The sequence below is a fragment of the Tympanuchus pallidicinctus genome, unplaced genomic scaffold (genome assembly GCF_026119805.1).
Source record: "Tympanuchus pallidicinctus isolate F22 unplaced genomic scaffold, pur_lepc_1.0 scaffold7, whole genome shotgun sequence".
Lineage (NCBI taxonomy): Eukaryota > Metazoa > Chordata > Aves > Galliformes > Phasianidae > Tympanuchus > Tympanuchus pallidicinctus.
This window is the reverse complement of record NW_026294791.1, coordinates 1,602,703-1,623,363: the sequence shown is the minus strand read 5'-3', so window position 1 is coordinate 1,623,363 and position 20,661 is coordinate 1,602,703. Positions and strand designations below refer to the sequence as shown.

At 44.2% G+C, this 20,661-nt stretch overlaps 1 protein-coding gene across 4 annotated transcripts in view; it reads right to left on the bottom strand.

Annotated features, from left to right (window-relative positions):
- The window catches only part of JAK1 (Janus kinase 1), a 55,890-nt gene that overhangs the window by 19,183 nt on the left and 16,046 nt on the right, over positions 1-20,661 (bottom strand). For 2 of the 4 annotated variants that reach the window (XM_052666840.1, XM_052666844.1), the window contains exons 2-4: positions 8,206-8,281; positions 6,957-7,155; positions 4,629-4,752 (exon numbers count right to left, since the gene is read on the bottom strand). In XM_052666840.1, coding sequence (XP_052522800.1) covers positions 4,629-4,752; positions 6,957-7,155; positions 8,206-8,211 — 329 coding nt within the window. In that variant the 5' untranslated portion in view covers positions 8,212-8,281. Of the gene's footprint in view, positions 1-4,628; positions 4,753-6,956; positions 7,156-8,205; positions 8,286-14,052; positions 14,123-20,661 lie in introns of those variants that run through there. The other 2 variants (XM_052666841.1, XM_052666843.1) reach the window with 2 other exon arrangements.

Here is a 20,661-nt window from a genome sequence, read left to right as displayed (position 1 = left end):
TTGCAAGAAAAAGAAGGATGAACTTTAAAAAAAAAAAAATGGGGGAAAATCCTCTATTTACATTGGATACAGATTTTAAACCTTCAGAAGAAAATCAGGTACACATCAAAACTCTTCTGCCTCAGTGTAAGTCAATAAGCCTCTATTGAGCACTGTTTGGTGTTTGCATTCCAAGGTAAATGGCTCAGCTGAAGGATTAGCAGGGCTCCAAACCTCCTCCTCTATGGACACTGAGCACTTACTTCCCTTTGGGCTGCAGCTGGAAGCAGCCATGCACTGGGATTTCTGCTTCCCTTTGGCTGGGATGGAGATGGTGAAAAAGAAACTAACTCCAATCATCCAGCTTTTAGGTTACACAGTCAATCTTGTATATGTACTGCAAATAAGCTTTTCACTCATATCCACACACAAAGCTATTTAATTAAAAACCTGCTAAAAGAGTTGGCATCTGCTGCAAATGAATGAAATTGTTGAGATCAAGCCTCTGTTAGAGGCTGTTGAAACATCTTTGCCTGAATTACCCCAGAAATCTGTTTTTCTCTGGGTTCTATTGAGATCTTAAATCAAGTGAACTTTAGTTAAATCTGGTTTGAATCAATGTGCTTTCAGGAGAGTTCATGCCCTGCGCACGATGGTGACGTACTTACAATTAGAAGGGCAGAGCAGAGCAGATTACTCAGCTCTAAGTAGGAAGGATTTCAGTAAGAATATGCCACTCTCACTCCAGAGAAGTACTCAGCAGTAATCAGAACAAGAAGGACTTACTAATACAGCGGGAGGTGAAAAGGAGACATTCATAGAATCCTGGAATGGCCTGGGTTGCAAAGGAGCTGTTGCATTTGCATCTGGCTTTTGATGGTTTACGTGTATATGTATGTGAATTATATAAGCAAGCATACTTGTAAGCATGCAAACAAGCATCTGTGCATGAACAGGTGCTTCTGAACTCTGGTGGTGTGGCTGCAGTGTGCCAGCACCTAACTCATGGAATCACAGCATGGCCTGGGTTGCAAAGGAGCACAACGCTCATCAGTTCCAACCCCTGCTGTGTGCAGGTCACCAACCAGCAGCCCAGGCTGCCCAGAGCCACATCCAGCCTGGCCTTGGATGCCTGCAGGGATGGGGCATCCACAGCCTCCTTGGGCAGCCTGTGCCACTGCCTCACCACCCTGTGTGAAAAACTTCCTCCCAACATCCAACCTAAACCTCCCCTGTCTCAGTTTAAAACCATTTTTCTTTGTCCTATCACCATCCACCCTTGAAAACAGCTGTTCCCCTCCTGTTTATACGCTCCCTTTCAATCCTGGAAGGCCACAATGAGGTCCCCCTGGAGCCTTTACTTCTCCAAGCTAAACAAACCCAGTTCCCTCAACCTTTCTTCATAGCAGAGGTGCTCCAGCCCTCTGATCATCTTAGTGACCCTCCTCTGATTCCTGATGCAGGGACCACAGCCAGCTTCATATAATTTCACCACCACCTCCTGACAACAGAGTTTCTAAAGCTTTCAAAGTCTGCCTAAATGTGTGATTAACAAAATCATAGGGAACTTGAGTGACCAAGGCACTGTATTGCGTTTTTGTCCTTTCTTTTTTATAAGTCTTTTTAAGCCCCATTAAAAGAAGCATACATATATAGCACTGGCAGGAACACCAATACACAACTATGCCAAAAACTCCCAACAAGGACAGCAAGGCACTGCAGAAATCCTTTGGTTCAAGCACAAAAAGCAAAGGAAAGAAAATCTCTGCCTCCAGGAAGTTTGTTTTCACATGCTCCTTTATGAGATGAAAGATCATTAATAATTCAAATTCTTTTGGTATTTCCAGAAAATAATTAAGGGCAAAGTTACGTGTACTGTTTATAACTGAGTGGAGAACTTATTTCTTTACTATTAAATGTCTTAATCGATTAAGACAACACTTATAAGTTGCAATAAAAATTTCCCCATTGTTTGTGGAACCATATAAACAAAGCAGGAGAGTCTCGGCCTGGAACAAACTGATGGTCTTGTGATAAAGAGGACTTTATTCCACTTTCACAACCAGAAATGGGAGCACAAGCTTCCAAATTCAGTTCTGCAGAAGACCTGGAAAGGAGATCTAAGATCCATTCAGTCTGACCAAGGAATGCTCTTCTCTTTCTTCTCTAGTGACTCTGAGGACTCTTTTTTCCCACATTTCCAACAACAAATGCCAGAGGTCCCTTTGGCATGCCAAGCAATGCTGCTACCACTGGCTTAAACAGTGTCCAGCTATGAGATAGTTAAACTCCTCCATCAGCCTGTGTGCTAATGAGGCAGGATGTTACAAAATACTGTGGTTTCTTTTGTTGTAGATTCCTTTTTCACTTGATGCAAGTGAAAGAAATATAGGGCTTGTAGCAAAGACTGCAGTGAAAAAGCAAAGTCCTTTAAAACAAAATGAAAAGTGTATCAGTGGGCATGGATTTAATGGGGAGAGGAGGGTGGGAAGTCCACGCAATCAGAAACCAAACATCACGCTTTCAGCAGTGGAAGAGAAATCTAACACCTAAAAGCATTTCAAAACGCTGAGTCACATACCTTCATTTTAGAGATATATAATATTAATAGAACTTGGCTAAATCAGATCTATCAGTGTGATGGCAGTTCAGAAATGAGGCTGTCCCCATAAAACTGATTTGTCTCTGAATGACTCTACACAATCTGATACGTTACTAAAAAATCCCAAGCTGCATCCCTTTCTCAAAAGGAATTTTGCCTCTCGCAGAGCTCTGAATAAACAATATTCACACAGAGAAGGTTCACAATCCTGTGCTGTTCCTCAGGTCTCAGTGCTCAGCCCTACCCTGCTCAGGTGCCAAAGCACACAATGATCATAAACGAAAGAAAGGAAAACCCCATTTCACCAATGCACTGCAGCACAGCTGGGCAGACTGGAATATTGAGATTTTAGCACCTTCATTTACATAAGCTCTTTCTAAAAGCATATGAAATTACTTTTAATACAAGTTATTGGCCCAAAGTTTGCCTATTTTCATGCATGAAGTACATCAGACAGATGAGAATCCCCTGCCAAACTTCAAATCCCAACTCCAGAGCTTAAAAAAACCAAACCACCATAACTACAAATGCATTTTCCATGGCTTCGTTCTGTGTTAATTTAGAATTAAAAACTAAGAAGATCCAGAAAATGAATTTCAGTGTCAAGTAATTCTGCCCAGGTCATTAACATCTGATAAGGCTGTAACATCTGCAGTGCCAATGCAAGGACCTGGAGCGAGTACTGCTTGCCCACCCGAAGCAGAAGCATGCCAACACCAGACACAGCAGAAACCATTTAAGAATTAAGGTAATCAAAGCATCGAGTTCCTAATCACAGGATTAAAATATATATTTTTTTCTTTTGCAGAGCAAAGCAGACCGCATCAAAAATTTCCATATCAGGGAAAGCATCCCAGGTCCAGATTGTACCAAGAATCGTTTTTATCATCAGTATACTGTTAATCTGACTGCTCCTAAAGCAAGAAAGGGCACTTAATGCTCTGCATGAGGGCATCAGAGTCCTCCCAGCTTTCTTTAGAGTCACTCAACCCCATTATTGTGTGCTGTTTATCTGCCAAACTTAATCACAGCTGTTTAAATCCAAGATAAACTGAGATTAAGTCATTAATGCTGCTAATAGGCAGTGGTACAGAAAAGGAAAAGACAAGAGTGTCCTTTTCCTGTTTTAACACAGGTATCAGTACCATCCTTATTTGAAAAGCAAAGATCTTTTTGTTAACTGTGGGTAATTTCTCCCTGTAACAATTCATCCAACAATAACAACAATTCTGGCCTAGCACAGATTGCAATCAGCAGTGGAATACCTCACAGTTAAAAGATCATGATGACAAAGCTCTCTGCATAAGGGAAGGGCTGTTATCCTCCAACAAGCCTAGAGAACAGTTTAGAAGCCTTCAATGGCTTCATGCAACAGCTGTCATAGTGCTGCTTCCACTTTCCAGTGATGAGGACTAGAATGCCCATTCTGCCCCACACATCTCAGCAAAGTATTTGCTATACTTCAAGATTAACTCCTGAAGTTCGACCTGATTGTACACATAAAGGACAAAGATCCCACCAAAAAGGGTTTGGATTTTCTGGTGCTTTCTGCAGTCTAATAACTGCCACCCCCAGTTAGGACACATGGATTCCCCTACAGCCCTACATCAAAACATCAAAAGTGACAGCACGTTGCTTTCTCCTTTCAAGTTAATAGCAAAATTCCCATTGACTTCAGCAGGAGTACGGTTCGTTATGAGTCCTTCAAATGGAAACAGAAACATACAAAATACTAACATGATAAAACAACATTTCTGACCCTTTTATTTTTTTTTTTTCACTTCAGTCACCTACAGGTTCATGAATATGAGTTCTTGTGGTTTGCAACTTCTGCTGTGTTTTGGAGGTTATATCACAAAGATGAAAAAAAAAATAATCGGGAGACGTTTTAAGCTTTTCCTGTTAATTTTTTATCCGTGGTGTGAAGGACAAGCTGTCGCTTTTGGTTTTGCTTTTCAGCTTCTTCAGTGAGCTCAGCAGTATGAGTAAGAGCAACTACGTATTGTTAAGAAAACCCATGGTCATTTTTCAGACATTCTGCACTTACCTCATTCGATAATAGAGCCGATGCGATGTCTTTTCGTCTATCTTAAAGACCTGGTTTGGTGCATACCAGAGCTTTCTGTTCTCATCAAACAGTGCAAAGAGATTATGGCACAGAGGAGATATAGCTGTCAGAGGACAGTAAGGAAGCATGTCAGTTCACAAGGCTACAAACTACATGCACACTCCAAAAATACAAATGCATCTGATTGTGCAACCTATACAACACAAAGAAACTGACACTGGGATGAGCTTAAAGCAAGCATGAGAAAGACATGACTAAAGGGAAGATGCAAACTGCATACTGGCTGACTCCACTGGTTCTCAGGTATGGAACAGTCTGACATTTCAGCTATTCCTAGCATGAGACTTAAGCTGAAGTTGTGATTTTGCTGAGGCCCAATGAGAAGAGAATGAAGAGAAGTCTTAAAAAATTTCATCTTTTCCAGATCACAGAAATGGGTGTGAAATGAATAGAAAACTACAGCTTTGTTCTCAGTTTCACTTGGTTAATAAATTCTGCTCCCATCACTGATAGAGAAGATTTTGGGGAAATATTCAAAATTGCTTCTCACCAGCAAAGAGGCACAAAGTGTAATGTGTCATTTTTCCATTCACTGCTAATTCAGCAGAGGGATTTCCAACAAGGAACAGACTCTAACTAGTAGGTCTAGGCTGACCTGCGTTAACCTTTGCATTTACACCACCTCAGAGAGAAGCAGGTTATGGTTTCCTTCCAGAGGTACAGCTGTTTCAATTCCTTGCTCCTGTTTCCTGTTCAGTAAGAGGCAGTGCCTTTGTGCAAAAGCCCTGTCTGGGCAAGCAGCTCTGCTCCACGCATGTGCCTACGTGCCTTTCTGAATTGGTGCCAATGGCAGAGTCCTACAGAGCTCAGTGAAACCATTTCTGTTTCAAATCGAGGAGAGAGAGATCAAAAGCGAAGAAGATGAGGAAATCAAATCTGAATAACCTAATGGTGAAGCTGACAGCAGGTGGGGCTGGGCAGCCACTGCTTTCTGCAGGCCAACCAGCAGCACGCAGATGCCAGCAGAGGTGTAACTACCCAAGCTGCAACTTACAGCAGAGACCAACATCTCCAGCTTGCTGCAATGGGTAAAACTTTGTATCTTACAGCATCTGCTATGGATTTAGCAAAGGCCAAGAAGAGGCAGACTTCAGGAAAGCTCACCTAACGTCACTTCTTTAAAGGTTTTAAATTTCTGACAGAAATTACTGGCAGCAATTGCACAGCCTATGGGTTCACAGCTCTATAAACAGCAGCAGCTCATAGCTCCCACGTGCTGACACAAACAGGTGTGCCTTAAGCTGTCCTCATTTTCATTTAAAACTACTCAAAAGCAATATGAGGACATATTTGATGAGATCTGTCCTTCAGACTCCCATCATTCCTCTCGTTGGAACGGAAGAGAAGTAACTAGGGAAATAAACTGGAGGATACTCAGCGTCAGAAGAACCAAGGTGACATGGGAAAGGAAAACATTGGAAGCTGCATACGCCCAGAAGCAGGCAGGTAGCCTGTTTGTATGGCCAGCTTTACCACTCCCAGATCACTGAATAGTAATTGGTGTTCCAGGAAGCCTGGGGAATACAACATTTGGACTTGGGGGAAAGAGGAATGACACAAAGGACCTCAGGATTGCAAATATAAAAGCACACTAGAACCTAGATTCATAAGGTTTAAACATAGATTAAATCTGCTGATTCCAATTGAATAATGAAACACTATTTTGCTGGGTCAAGAAACACAGTGACAAAGCAAGACGTTTTCATTATACATTTCTGTATGACCACAATTGTACAGAGTTCAGAAAACTTCACTGGTGAATTATTAATTCTATGGATATTGTAACTCTACAAAGGAGTGTTAGGCAATAAAAGAGAAAATTAAAACTGGGAAAGCAGCAAATTGATGTCTTTTCTCTCATTAGCCCTCTCCAAAATAACATGGAACACTTACTAGCTAGTGTCATAAGTAAAAACATCTTTATGTAACTTATTTGCATACTGTGTCCTCCTAAAGGAAGGACACGATTCCTGATTCCATCCCACTAAAAGAAAAAAACGCCAGTATCTGCCAGAAGCCAGGCTGGGAGATAATCATGTTATATGAATCTCAGGAGACTCTCTGCCATCTCTTCTACTCTGCACAGTTTAAGAACTGCCAGAGCAGCCCTTGGCAAAGATTTCCATCCTGAACAATACACCACGCATGTTTGTCCTATGATCACTGACTTATGCTCAGAGAAGGATGCATCACTTGTAATACTGTCAGCCTTGTCATTGAAAACTCATACAAAACCCATATACTCACAGCACTTTTGGGCAGCTTCAATGCACAGCTCCTCCGAGGTAAACTCGCCACTGGTGTAACAAATGGGGCTTTTATCTTGCAGGTAGAAAAGTATTTCTAAGCCCTGATGCTGAGCTTCCAGGTTTACTTCGCTCTTCTTTGTGCTCCTCATTTTTGCACAGAAAGCCATGGCTTTGCAGTCTTCTTTTACATTTAGATACTGAAAGTAGAGGAAAACCAGTTAAAGAAAACACTATGAAGGAGAGTGTGATTGATTTGGCTCCATGCTTCTAGTTAGTTAGCTCAGTATGCAAGTACTCCATATTAAACAAAAACAAAAAAAAAGAAAAAATGTGACTGAAAATAGACTATTTAGGTCACAGAATGAATAAAATGCAATTCATAGATAAGAGATCGCTGAAAGGCAAAAAATTCAGAGCTAAGTTTGGCTCTAAGTTTTGGTTCATCCTTATTTCTTGTGAAAATCCTTGTCAGTACACAAATCTGGTGCTAGTGAACACTGTGACAGGGTAGGCAAAGCATTTCTCGAGCTTCTCATATCAGTAACCCAATTATTCAAAACCAGCACTTTTCATAAATGAGGGGAAAAGTAAAGCAAGAAATCTCAGTGGTTATTCTGTTTCTGGTAACAGCTGAAGTTCTGGTGGTTCCACAGCTATTCTGCAAGGTTTATTTTCTTACCATAAAGCAGGAATAACTTTCACATCCTTAAGCACCTAACTGGCTGGAAAACAGTTACTGACTACTCCAGGCTGGCTGATACAAACAGTACCATGAACATTTCCCTTAAAAAAAGTTACCTTCTGTTTTTACAATCTGCTCTAACATGCAAATATTTCTGAAAGCTTTCTCCCCTCTCACCTTTTGTTTTTTATTTTAATACACTTGAGATACCACAGTGAAACGGGCTTTTGCTGGAGAGCTGTTTTTATAGTTACTTCTACCCCCCAAGTGGGTAAAAGTAGCACTAAGGAGGTTTAATGCCATCCCTCACACGCTGCCAAGAAGGATCCAAGGGAGCTGTGACTCGAAAGGAAAGGCACGTGGCATTTTGTGTCTGGTACTTAAATAGAAAGAGCAGAACGGAGCTGGGTGACCACAGACTTCAGCTATTATGGGGTCCGTGCTCCCCTTTTTACTCAACTTTAGCTCAATCAGTAACAAAAGCCCAAACCACCAATTCTGCAATTTACAAACATAATCCTCCCACCGAAAACCAAGCAAAGCCAAACCTCAGAAGCCAACACACCTGCATTTATGTGTCTGTCTGATCCTCAATGTGGCTGAAACAGATTATCTTCACGCTCTCCAAGAGTAAATCGTGTCTGGCTGGGAAAAAACAAAGTCAGGAATTACTTTCTACAGTATTTGAGGCACCAAATACACCATCAGGCTGACAAAAAGCCACTTGCAATCAATTCAATGGAATCTTTCCATTAATAGACTCAAGTCTGGGTGAGCACCTAGGGGTGCACTCTGCAGCCCAGGTAAATCTGCTCACTTCTTTTGCCTCTTCGGATGCACAGATTGAGAGGCAAACCAACCCAGGGGGAAAGCTTCAACCACTTTAATCTCTTTTCATATTTTCAGAGCATCAGCAATCTGTTTGGTGCCATACCTATGGCAGCCCTCAGCCGTGACTCAAAGGAGCATTTTTCCCTTAGCTTCATGGCTTGACAAGTCACTTCCTTCTTCCTATTTGTAACTGAACTCTAATTCATTGTAACTGGTAACTCTAATTCACTCCCAGCCCCTTCTTCCAAAGTATTGGGTTTTGTCCTTTATTGTTTTACTCTCCTTTGCCCTGTGGAAGATGCAGAGCTCTGGCCAAGCGATGGAGGATGAGGAAGTATGAGAGCAAGGCTGGCATCTCTCCTTGCTCACATGGGACACTGCAGTAACTCCCGTGCCTCTGGCAGCAGAAACACCTTCCTATAGTTTTTAAGCCTTTTCTGAGACTACAAACAACCTCAGTACTCTGGAGCTGGCTTGCAAAACTACTCCCACCCAAAGTTACAGCTCACTGCTACCGCCTGAAGCAAACCAGGGAAATATCAACCCATCCGTGCCATTTTAATGCTAAATTTAAGGTTCCGTGCACATTTTCTCAGCAATGATACAGAGAAGAAGTAATTGAGAGTGTGATCACTGGAACATGCAAACAAGCTGGTAATTATTTCTGCACAGCACCAGAAAATTTCAATGCAAAAGCTCGAGAACGGAGCTGCAATCTAACTGAAAATACTCCTTTTTAAACAACATATCTGACAATTGAAACTCACTGTATTTTAATGTCTGTGTGGGCATAACATTACAAAGATTGCCTAGAGGCTTTAAAATGTGAAGGGAAATGTAAAACCACTGCCTTCTTGCAGATCCATAAATCTAAACTGCTTTTCAACACAGCGTTCTTTGGGTTTGCTTAATAGCTGGTGCTGCTTCCCAATCACGACAGCGATTCCCAGAACACAAAAGAACCATAAGCACTGCTTCATCCCAATACTCTTCAGAGGACAAAGAGAACAAACCAATGTCCAATTTCCAGCTTGCTGTTTACCAACAAGTCTTCTAGATAGTCTATTCAGTGCCAGGAATGCATCTTTTAACAAACGTATCCTAGAGTGTCCCACAAGTCTCCATTGGGATGCTGTGTTCCTTCTCGGAGCAGCAGCACATCCCCAGCCCCAGGCATTAACCCCCACTAAACTCTCCCCCTCGTGCTCTGCTGGTAAGCTTAGGACAGCAGCCCTCATTTTGGTTCACACCATGCCCTGTGGGTCTCATCCTGCACTGCAGCTCCATCTCCCAGCAATCCCCACAGCAAAAGGCTTCTCTGGCCATTGGAAATACTGATCGGTGCATACGTACACACTCACCACCCTTGTGAAATGCCCTATTTTGGGGGCAGCACAGCAGGGAGAGCCAATTCCCAGCTCGGTGCACCCACCAGCACAGGGGGACAACAGTTTGTCCTTCTCGTGGGGTGATCAGCCTTATGTGTGTGCACAAACCTACAGAAAACACCACAGCCGACCAATGCCAGCACTGACATCTCATTTCTTTGGACTGGGTCATCAAGCCGCCTGGACCCCACACAAATCTTTTTTTCCTCGTATACAAATGAGACCCTCATAAAATTTTGCTATCACGTTGCTCACAATTGGTTTGCTTCTGGTCTTAAACATTAAGACAAAGAAAAACTGACAGCTATCCATTGAGAAATTCTGGTTCCTCTCTACAGCTTGCTGCAGCCAATTCCCCTCTGCACCAGAACAGTTCAAGCCCAATATTCCTGGCATTTCTAAGGAAAAAAAGACAAACGCACAACACTTGAATAACTACTTCCAACCTCTGTACGCCTCAAAGGTCAAGGAAAGAAAAGGGAAATAAATACTTTGAGTTTGACCCTGAGCAGAAGATGTCCGTATGCTGGCATGGAAAAGCCACAACATCTCCTGCCAAGCTGACGTGTTCTGTACCCGGCGAGAGCCCATACCCTACAAAAATACCAAGATGCACAAGAAACCTTTCCCTTGAATAAGGAAAATGAAGATTAAATTGTCAGCTGGGAAACACTTGAAGATGTCAGACACCACAACCAGCTCTAAGCTCCAACGGGCATTAATAAATCTCATCCCACACGAGTTCAAAGAAAACTGTAGATTCCCATAGTTCCGGCTTCCTACGTTAGCAATAGACTTGTAAATCTAAGACTGGCCCAGGCAAAGGAAGCAAATGAAACCCCCACAGGCTTTGAGAAGTTACCCACCCAGCTCACATCCACACCCAAGCGGAGGCGAATCTATGCCTGAGACGCGCTGGGCTCAGAAACTCAGGTTTGCTTCCTACACATTTTGGGGTGCAAACAGGACATGGAGTGCCTGTTTCAAGGCAAAAGTCTCTAAAATGCAAGGAATGGAAAATCCCAGATAGCATCTGCCTAAACCAGAACCAGTTTTGTGCACCATTTTTACGTTCTTCCTCTTTTTCTCTCTCGCAGCCCGTTTAGTTTCTTGTTTCATGAAAAGGACACTGCAGGGGATGTTTATGGTTGCTTATGCTCGGAAACCAACACGTAGGCTTTCCTCAAGTGAACAGTGTGTGCCATTTTGTAGTAATAATAGTTTATGTCAGCTGGAAAGTTCTCAAATTCTTCTTTTCAATGCAGCAATAAAGAACCAGAGCACAGGCTGTACAGCACAGAGCATCCTCCTCATGCAGCACAAGCTATTAAGATTGCTCTACATGACACATCTAAAACAATCCCGGGCGCTCTGCTTAACCACAGGGATAAAGGACACAGGACAAGAAGCAATGATCATGCAGCACATTAAAATCCCAAATCTGGGTGTCACGCCATGCTCCCTGAGCAGCCTTTGTCCTGCAAACACTCCCAACTCCCCTCGGGTTTTTCTATACCATTCATTCTGCGATATGACTGATGTATGTTGGACATTTTGTTTTAAACATCGGGTTGATGGAGCACAGGGCGGAAATTTTCAGCAAAAAGTTAACATTAACGTGCAGCAAAGTTCTTAGAACTGAAAAACAAGGTGCCCACCATCGGGTGCATCGGCCAGCCTTTGCTATGCACACGCTGACATTACCAGATGTTCTATATTTCCATTTTCGGCCATCTGAACAGCAGAGGCTGCTGACTCCTATCGTGTTCACATCATAACTCCTTCAGACCAGACCGAGCGCTTTAAGAACCCACTCAGTTCACCGTCACACTGAGAACCAGCCGTGCTCATTTCCTGTGCTCTTCCAACTCAATTTCAACAACTTCTCTGAATTCTGTGACCTCACGTACGTGGGAAGAACTTTTTCAGCTCACCCATAAAGCTCTGTGCGAGTTTACCACTGCTATCGTCCTGTCTGTAAGTGCTGCTGTAGACGTGTGTGCATGCACACAAACCAAGTCACATTTTCTCCCCTTCCAGTCTAACAATCCTTTGGACAGCCAGTGGGCTTCTCCTAGCTGGGCTGGTATGGAAGGAATAGTGAATATAGTGTTTATAGCTTGCTTCTTCTAAAGCGTAGACGTGTATTAAATCCTTTCTCATCCACTGTTTCTGGTGAAGTAACAACTTTAAATTAGACAATTTGTTATTACGTCCTTTTATTGTGTTTTATTAAACACCTCTCACCTAAACCAGTATCGCTTCCATGGAATCACACAACGGCTCAGGGTGGAAGGAACCTTACAGATCATCCAGTTCCAGCCCCCTGCTGCAGACAGCACTGCCTAGCAGCAGATCAGGCTGCCCAGGATCCCATCCCACCCGGCTTCAAGCAGCTCCAGGGATGGAGCATCCACAGCTTCTCAGGCCAACGTCACTATGCTCTGGGTAAAGAATTTCCTCCCAACATCTAACCTAAATCCCCTAAATTTTAAAGCTATGCCCCTTGCCCTATCATTATTAGACCATAAAAAAAATAAAAATAAAAAAAGCAGTGTCCCTCCTGCTGATGAGCTCCTTTCAAGTACTGGAAGGAATTCATATCAAATTTTGACCCACCTTGGAAAGGTACCACGCAACTACATAAGTTTTATGTCACTACTGTGTAGCCAATACTTCCAAACTTTATACACACAAACTAGATAAAATTCTCTATTTTCTTCCCATAAACCAATCACTTTCTTTTTAAAAAAAAGAGCTTTATTACTAAGATTGATGCAAATGGAACTGGAGGGGGATTCCAGGCTGAAAGAGGATGGACAGCTTGTTTTTATTTCTGCCTGGGGAATGACATTAACAATCCCTTTCCTACTCTGTGCTTCTTCCCTGCTGCTCACTGCTGTCCCTCTGTCTGCACCTCTCAGAGGTGATGGAAGCACTCTGGCAAGGAGCCACACCGTCTTCCTAGCAATGAAGCACATCTTCAGGAAACTCAGCCTCTTCCTGGTGGCACAGCACTGATTGAAGGGGTTTCCTGAAGTTCAGTTCTGATGCGTGGAAAAGCTTGCATGAAAATCAGTTGGCGTGGTAAAGATCTCCAAATCTATGTTTTCTGGGGTGAGCAAGTGGTAAGGGTGTGCTGCAGAGGAGAACAAGCTGTAGGTGTTGCACAGATCTGCCAGAAAGACAGAAGTGGAAATGAAGAGAGAAAGAATGGAAGAAAAGCCACAAAAGCCCATTACAGCATTCCTCCGTGCCAGCGGAAAGACTACAGGGGCCAAGGTCATCGTGCAGCTCTCTGCTGTGGGTGTCAGGGCCTCTCAAATGTAACGGGGGGGGCGAGGGGGGGACTCAGTGTCCAACAATGTGCTGGGACTTTTAAAGACCTTCAGCACCTCCCTGCTTCCTGCAGAAAGCACCCTGGCAATCCAGGGCCCTTTTGCTCCGGAATGTTGAGGAGCAACCAGCAGCATTCCCACAGAGCCACCAGGATGGAGTGAAGCACTTGGGTTATCCATCGCCTTCCGGAGGAAGCTCTGTAAATGAAACAGCTCCTCTCTTTATCCAGACAGGATCAGGAGATCATCATCACTTCGTGCTGCTCCTGAGAGTTAAAGTCCAACAGATTGCACCGTGCTGAAATGTGCCAGGAGGAAAGCTGGCACTGGAGGACTCACCAGGCGCCTACGTGCCACAGTCTACCCATCTCCAGCCTATTTATTTATTAGCAAATTTCAGTTGTTCAGCAGTATGCAGGCAGAGAGGGGATGAACCACAGAACCTGGACCTACCACACTGGCACTGAGCCATTCTACTACTACCACTGGCACTTTTCCACTGGTTGATTATTTAGACTTTGCATGTACCTGAGAAGTGACTGCTTGTGTCCCACCTCTGCAAAACTACTATACCTCCATTTGCATAATAAGGAGATGATACATCCCTTCATGGCCATCTCTATGATCCACTGGTGATCCTCAACAAGGGGATATCACATTTTATTTGCTTTTAAAGAAAGAAACCTGAGGTTTACAATGGCGGAAGCTGGACTTCCGATCCTGCCTTAGATCTCTAGTAAGAAGCAAACCAGAACAAGCGAACAGCTGATGCCTAGCAAAGGTAATGCTGGTTGAACATCACCTGAAAACTATCATCATCCTGCAAGCCAAAAGAGGAGAAATTAAATGACTTACCGAGGCAATCAGCACCTACGCTAGCAACCAGTGTGGGTCTGCAACTTGGCTGCCTCTAACACAAGGCAGAATTAGCAGCAGTTTCTCCAAACACCAAGGGGATGAGTAAGCAGGCTTCACACACGCTGCAGCTTTCTGGTTCGTGAATATGTAAAGCATGCAAAGAGGCTGGGACGTTATGGTGACCACAGAGCTACTGCAGAACTGCCCTTGGCTGACTGCCCCCGGCTGCTCGCAGCCCGCTCGAGCAAAGCTCCCAGCGCAGGAACCATGCTGGGTCACTTCTCTTGTGGTCAGCCCCGTAGCCACTTCCTTGCAGCAGCTACAGACGTTCTTAACCTTTTTCATTTTCAAGTCACAAAATGGAGCCCCTCGTCCCAGTTCTCTCTGCCCCTTCCTTCCTTCTGCCCTGAGCTTGGACTGCACATGGGGGCACCAAGGAGCACCAGCCCCCCTACGCACCCTGTGTCTGAGCACCACGTGCATGAGGGCATCTTAGATAAAGGGGAATTAACACAGCAAAAGTTCCTTACTCAGAGGAGGGATTTGCCCAGTGCCATCCTTCAATAGGGCTGAGGTGCCCAAAAGCTCCTCGAGAGCAGCAGGAATTCCTGGCAGTAAGAAGCATCCTCAAGCCAACCACGGCAGTCCCCAGAACAATCTAACCCATCAGCATCCCTTTGCATTGTCACTGGGTCAAAAAGAAGTACCACTAACCTACTGCAATTAAATCACTAACAAAAGCTTCAACAGTTTTAAATATCTGGTCAACATCTACTCCGCACATGGCAAGAACTCCTCAGATAGTTTTAGCTGCGAAGATTTCTGGTACTCACAGGCTTCCTGCGGTGGCTTTGCACTTTAGTAAGTGTTTTTTGATGGTTTGCCTTTTTTTCTTTTTTTTTTTTTTTAAAAAACTTTTTTTTCTTTTCTCTTTTGTTTTAATGTGGTGAGAAGATCATTTTAAAGCTCACTCTTAAGGGCCCACAATTCAAAACAGGCTATAAACAAAAGCAAACAAAACATGACCAGTTATCTTTGTCCTTCTGCACAGAGCAAAACCACCAACAAAGACATCTACAAACCAATAAACATTCTTTCTATAATACACTTACAAAACCATCCAATTTCACAGCGAATCTTGCATTTGCTACCAGCAGCAAGAGCAACTTGGCCTTAAAAGTCTCTCAACCCTCTCAGCATTCTTTGATCTCCTGTTTTTAAGCTAAAATCATCTTGCTGTAATGGTAACCCCAAAGATAGAACACAACGTGCCACCATTCTGGATGGAGAAGACAGAACCATAGACTCATTCAGGCTGGAAAAGTCCTCTGAGATCCCCAATCCACCCCCATCCCACCTCCACATGCCCACGTCCTTCAGTGCCACATCCCAACAGCTCTGGAACACCCCCAGGGAGGGTGACCCTAACCCCCAGGGCAGCCTATGCCAGAGCTGACTGCTCTTTGGAGAAGAGATTGCTCCTAACACCCAGCCTTTCTTTGATATAATGCACAATAACAGCTAACAAGGCAGCTCTGGGGTGCCAGGGACGAAGCCAGCTTTTCTTCCCCTTATGGTTGGGTGGTACAAAAACAACCCCAGGGTTAAGGATGGTGCCTCAGCTGAAGCCCTTGTGAACACAAAGCTCCAGCACAACACCTTAAAAAGCTTAAAATGATTTAAAGCACAGCCATCTCCGTGGAGGGGCAGGTGCTCCTGGAGCAGAGATATTGCCAATTGCAGCTGCATGGTCCCACATGTCACAGTGCAAAAACATCCCTACCATTCACCACATGTGGTAAAGCAGAACAGGAATGAGAAAGGATCAGTAGGCTTCAGCTCTGAGCACAGACCACGTCTGGTCTTACCAACGAGGCTCCAGATTAATCACTTTGGCAAAACCTTTCAGGAACCTTTCTACTCTGTGACCACCAAACGTGTCCCCAACCTCCTCCCCTGCTGCCCTCCCCATGCCCCCAGCAATAGGGCGTCTTTCTGCCCACTGCTCAGCCCAGCTGGGCCAGGGAACACCTGGCTGCAATCAGCAAACTACAGAAACCCAGAAGGAAACACCAACAAGGAAGAACACCCAGATGGCATTGCTGAGCCCCTCAGGCAGAACTTGACTCCAGGAGAACCATCGCCAGCACAGCAAAAGTCACCAGTGGGAAGAAATATTTACCTTCAGGTTTCATCTCCACCTCCTTCCTCCCAGCACACACATGAGGTGGCAATGCTACTTACTGACACTGACATGGCTCTCCTTCACTGAAGACTACAGCTGGTCTTTCTGCACAGTGTGAAGTCCAACTACCAGAAAAAAAGGTGCTTCTGGGTCTAGAAAGTCAGAGGTGCTGCTCCCAAAGACAGCACTACAACTCCCTCCGCCCAATATAAGCTGCATTATAAGTTCTTTTATCTCATGCAAACTACCACCTACATTTGAAAACACATCTGCTCCACAATAGATTATTTCTGCTGCTGATGAGATAATTTATACACAGATGTTTGCTTGCAAAGGAGATCCCAAGAGGTGCTATGGGAAGCCATGGACATGAGGCTGATTTACAGAAAGGCAAATGTCACAGTTCTGAAGCAGCCAGAAATAGAGGGCAAATGTTTTAACAGAGGTAGACACAGCAAGGAGGAACTACGACTTAATTGCTGAAAGTCTTCAGGCTAACATTGTAATAAACAATAAGCAAAAAAAAAAAGCTTGGTTTTCCACATGTGCGCACAAGAGAGATGGTAAAAAGAAAATGAACAACAAGGAGCTTTCCAATGCAGAGACATTCCCACAGAAAGTTACTGGACTAGCCTGGTTCAAACTATGTTAACCGTCATCACTACTTGGACGGCAAATAGAAGAGATGTTCTAAGTTTAGACAAGCTGGAGGAGAGGGGCTGGCTTAGCACTTGGTGTTATAAAACACCAAAGCTGGGAACAGGGCCCAGATGCAGGGACAAGAAAGTGCTGTGCTGTCACAGAGCACCCACTTGCCAAGGGGACGCAGTGGCACACTCATACCTGCATGTATTTTTCAGAAGACACGCGTGACTGGAAATGACAGAGCGAAGGCTGTTAAGACACCATTTTAATGAGTGGAAAATGCAGTTTGTTATTGCTCTGTTGCGATAAAGACACATAGCAATTACTGTTTTATTATTGCCTGATCAGCAGAGTGCATCTGTGAAATAGCAGTAAACACTTTTATTATTGTTAGTCAGAGGAAGGAGCCCCAGCTAGCTGATGGGCTTGTCAGAGCAAAGTGAAGGACGACTCTGAGGTCTCCCTTCTCCTCCGTCCACTGCTTTGTTTCTGCTCTCAGAGGCCTTGTTGGGGAGTGCAGGGAGCAGCTCAGCCTCAGATCCCTGCCAGGGCTGCGGTGCTACACCTTGCAACCCTGCACTACGGACCTCTCCTTTGGATAAGGCATACCAAGGGCTGCAAGCACGAGAGAAACAGAAAATAGGGCAGAAAATGGCCATTACAAAGAAACAATCACAGTGACAGATCCTGAAACTGCTTTATTTTCAGTCTCTGCCTGAAAAGTCCCCTGAAAGAGCTGAGATGGCAACGCCGCTCCTCTCCCACAGATGAGCAGCACAGCTAACAGCTGCTTAAGGAGCCTGCTCTGCCCTTTGCTCATCTAGGGGAGTCTCAGGTGAACCATTTGTTAAAGGCAGTTCAGGTCAGAATGCACTTCCCAGCAGGAGCTGAGAGTCCTTGCACGTTGCCCATTTTCCCCACGCACAGACTAAAGGCACCTGCCTTTGAGCTGGATGCCATTTGCTCCTTTTATTGCCAATCTAGACAATTAAGCCCAAGACACTTCTTGCCTTACCCCGAATCAGAAACCTGAAGCAGGCCAAGCGAGGCTGCTGAGCCTTTCCTTAGACTGAAGAGGGACCTCACATCTGTAGCCACACTCACTTCTTTGGACTGGAGATTCAAAAGCTGGATAATCAGATTCTTCCCCAGAACTTACTTCAGTTTACTTGTAATTATTTTTATATTCTCAGGCTTTAATGAAACCTTACATAGCCCTTCTCCCTTTATGGAGAGAAGTTTATGGCATATCTCCCATGGGGAGATAAGCCCCATGCATCACCTGTAAGAGTGATAAACAGCTACAGATCTCATTTTCAGTCCTTATTTTCAGATCTGTAATAAGAGTTAAAAGTGGAAGGAAAAAAAAACAAACACATTTTACACAGCTGCAGGATTGTTTCGTCCTAAAAATCAAATACAAGTAAATGAGCAGAAGTCAGTTAAAATAGAGGAAGACAATCAGTAAAAGCCAGATGAAGCTACTTAGGAGGCTTGGGTAGACAACTCAAGCTCTGCCAAATAACAAGGTGAACAAAATCAAATCAACAAATCAAATCAAAAAATGAACTTGACCTGAAGTGGCTCTCCAATATTGATATCTCCATATCTCCAAATCTCCAATATGGAATAGCCGTGGTGTTCTGAAAGCCAGGCTGCCAACTGCTGCAACTAAAGGCTCATCTAACAGTTGGTATCAGTTTGAAATAGTCGAACACCCTGCTGCTCACCTACGGTTGTTTGAATCTCTCAAGATAACAAAAGTAACCAACAAATAAGTGTTTAAGCAGAGGCAGACCTTGCCACAAGTAGCTTGTTAGACAGGAACATGGGCTGGGAAGGAACCTGTAAATCAAGTCTACTCCTCCACCATCACCAAAGCAGCTGACATCAGCAGCCAGCCCGCCTGCACACACCTGGGCTGATCAGTTGACAAACCAGCACAGTGCCTCAAGATACAATCAGAGGCTATGGACTCATTACAGTAACAAGTTTTTTCAGCAGAGTACTTGATGAATATCCATCATCCAACTTAATTGTGAGCGCTATGGCTCAGCAGGGTGTGCCAGTCACAATCAAGAGAACTGATGGAGTGCACCTTTTCACAGAATGGCCTGGGTCGGAAGGGGCCTCAAGGATGATGAATCTTCAAACCCCTCCCCACACCCCCCTCCACATGCAGGGCCACCAACCTCCCCATTTCACAGCAGCCCAGGCTGCCCAGGGCCCCATCCAACCTGGCCTTGAACACCTCCAGGGATGGACGGGGCATCACAGCCTCTATGGGCAGCTGTTCCAGCACCTCACCGCTCTCATAGCAAGAAAGAACTTCCCCCTGGCATCCAACCTCAATCTTCCATCCCTCAACTTCAAACCATTTCCCCTTGTCCTGCTGTTATCTACCCTTTCAAAGAGTTGATTCCCCTCCTGTTTACAGGCTCCCTCCAGGTACTGAAAGGCTGCAGTTAAGTCATCCTACAGCCTTCTTTTCTCCAGGCTGAACAAGCCCAGCTCCCTCAGCCTCTCATCTTGTCAACTACCAGCCATATCCTAGTATTGTCATGTCAAGCAAGTGAAGTATTTGCATTCCAATCATTCAATCTCTTGAACAAATACACAGACTATTTTTAACTAACCAGATAAACTAAGTTTTACTTGTTGACCTCAGAGTTGTGTCAAAGGTAGTAAAACACGTCACTGGCTCTGGAGTACAGCACTGAGCGGTGGAGTTGTTTTTCTTTTCAGGAGTCCTGTCTGTGTTATGGACGTTAGAGTTTACGCTGCAGATTTCAGAACCATCCCACTGATGGTTTGGTCACAGAACAACTGAGGTTTGCCATTATGCTTCTCTGTACTCAGATGGACTCTACTGTGGCTAGCACCTGATACAGAGTTAGGGCAGGATCCCATCCCATACAACAATTTGAATCTGGCAGTCTAACTCTTTTTCTGCCTAGAAAGTCTTACACATCTTCTGGTTTACAAATCCAATCTAACACTTCTCCTGAATTTTAGTAAGGCTGAATCATCTCACTCTTATTTATGATTCACTGATTTATCTCTTTAGGGAACATTTGCTTGTCCTGTTTGCATTGCTGTTGCATGGTAACTTGGTGGTCTCCTCTTTAACAATGAAATCATCCCCCTGTGAGTATCATAAAACTTACAAAAGCTGTAAAAAAATTGAGTCACATATACTTCATACTTCAGAATAACAAGTGGAACTCTTCAAAATCTAATGAGATAAGAAGGTCTGTGGAATAATCTTATATTATTCATACGTACTATCACATTTTCAGGAGTCTACTAGCATTCCTAAGAGCACCTGTATAATATGGAAGTTTACAGCAGCTTACTATCAGCAAGAGCAGTTTCATAACAGTTTATGTCCAGTCTTCACCATTCACTTTCCAACCACAGCTTTGTTTCAGTCCTTTGCTCAGCTGCAGCCCTGCAGCCCTCCTTCCCCCTTGGTATGCTTTGGATTCAGGAGCATTACATTGCCGCAATGGTTTGACACCAACAAACCAGCAGGCACTGCTTTGCCTCTTCCTGCTGGGGAGTCCCAAGGCAGAGCACACACAGCAGGTCAGCCTTGCTTCCCTACGGGCCAACAACCAAAAGTTATCTCAATTTTCACAGCCCAAACAGGCCCAGCTTAATCCAGTTCTGCCAAAAAGCCTCCAGCCTCAAGAACTGCGACCAAACCTCACTCCTTAGCTCCAGTGCCAACACGCAGCTCAGCTATCCTGGCTGTGCGTTGGAAACTATTGTCA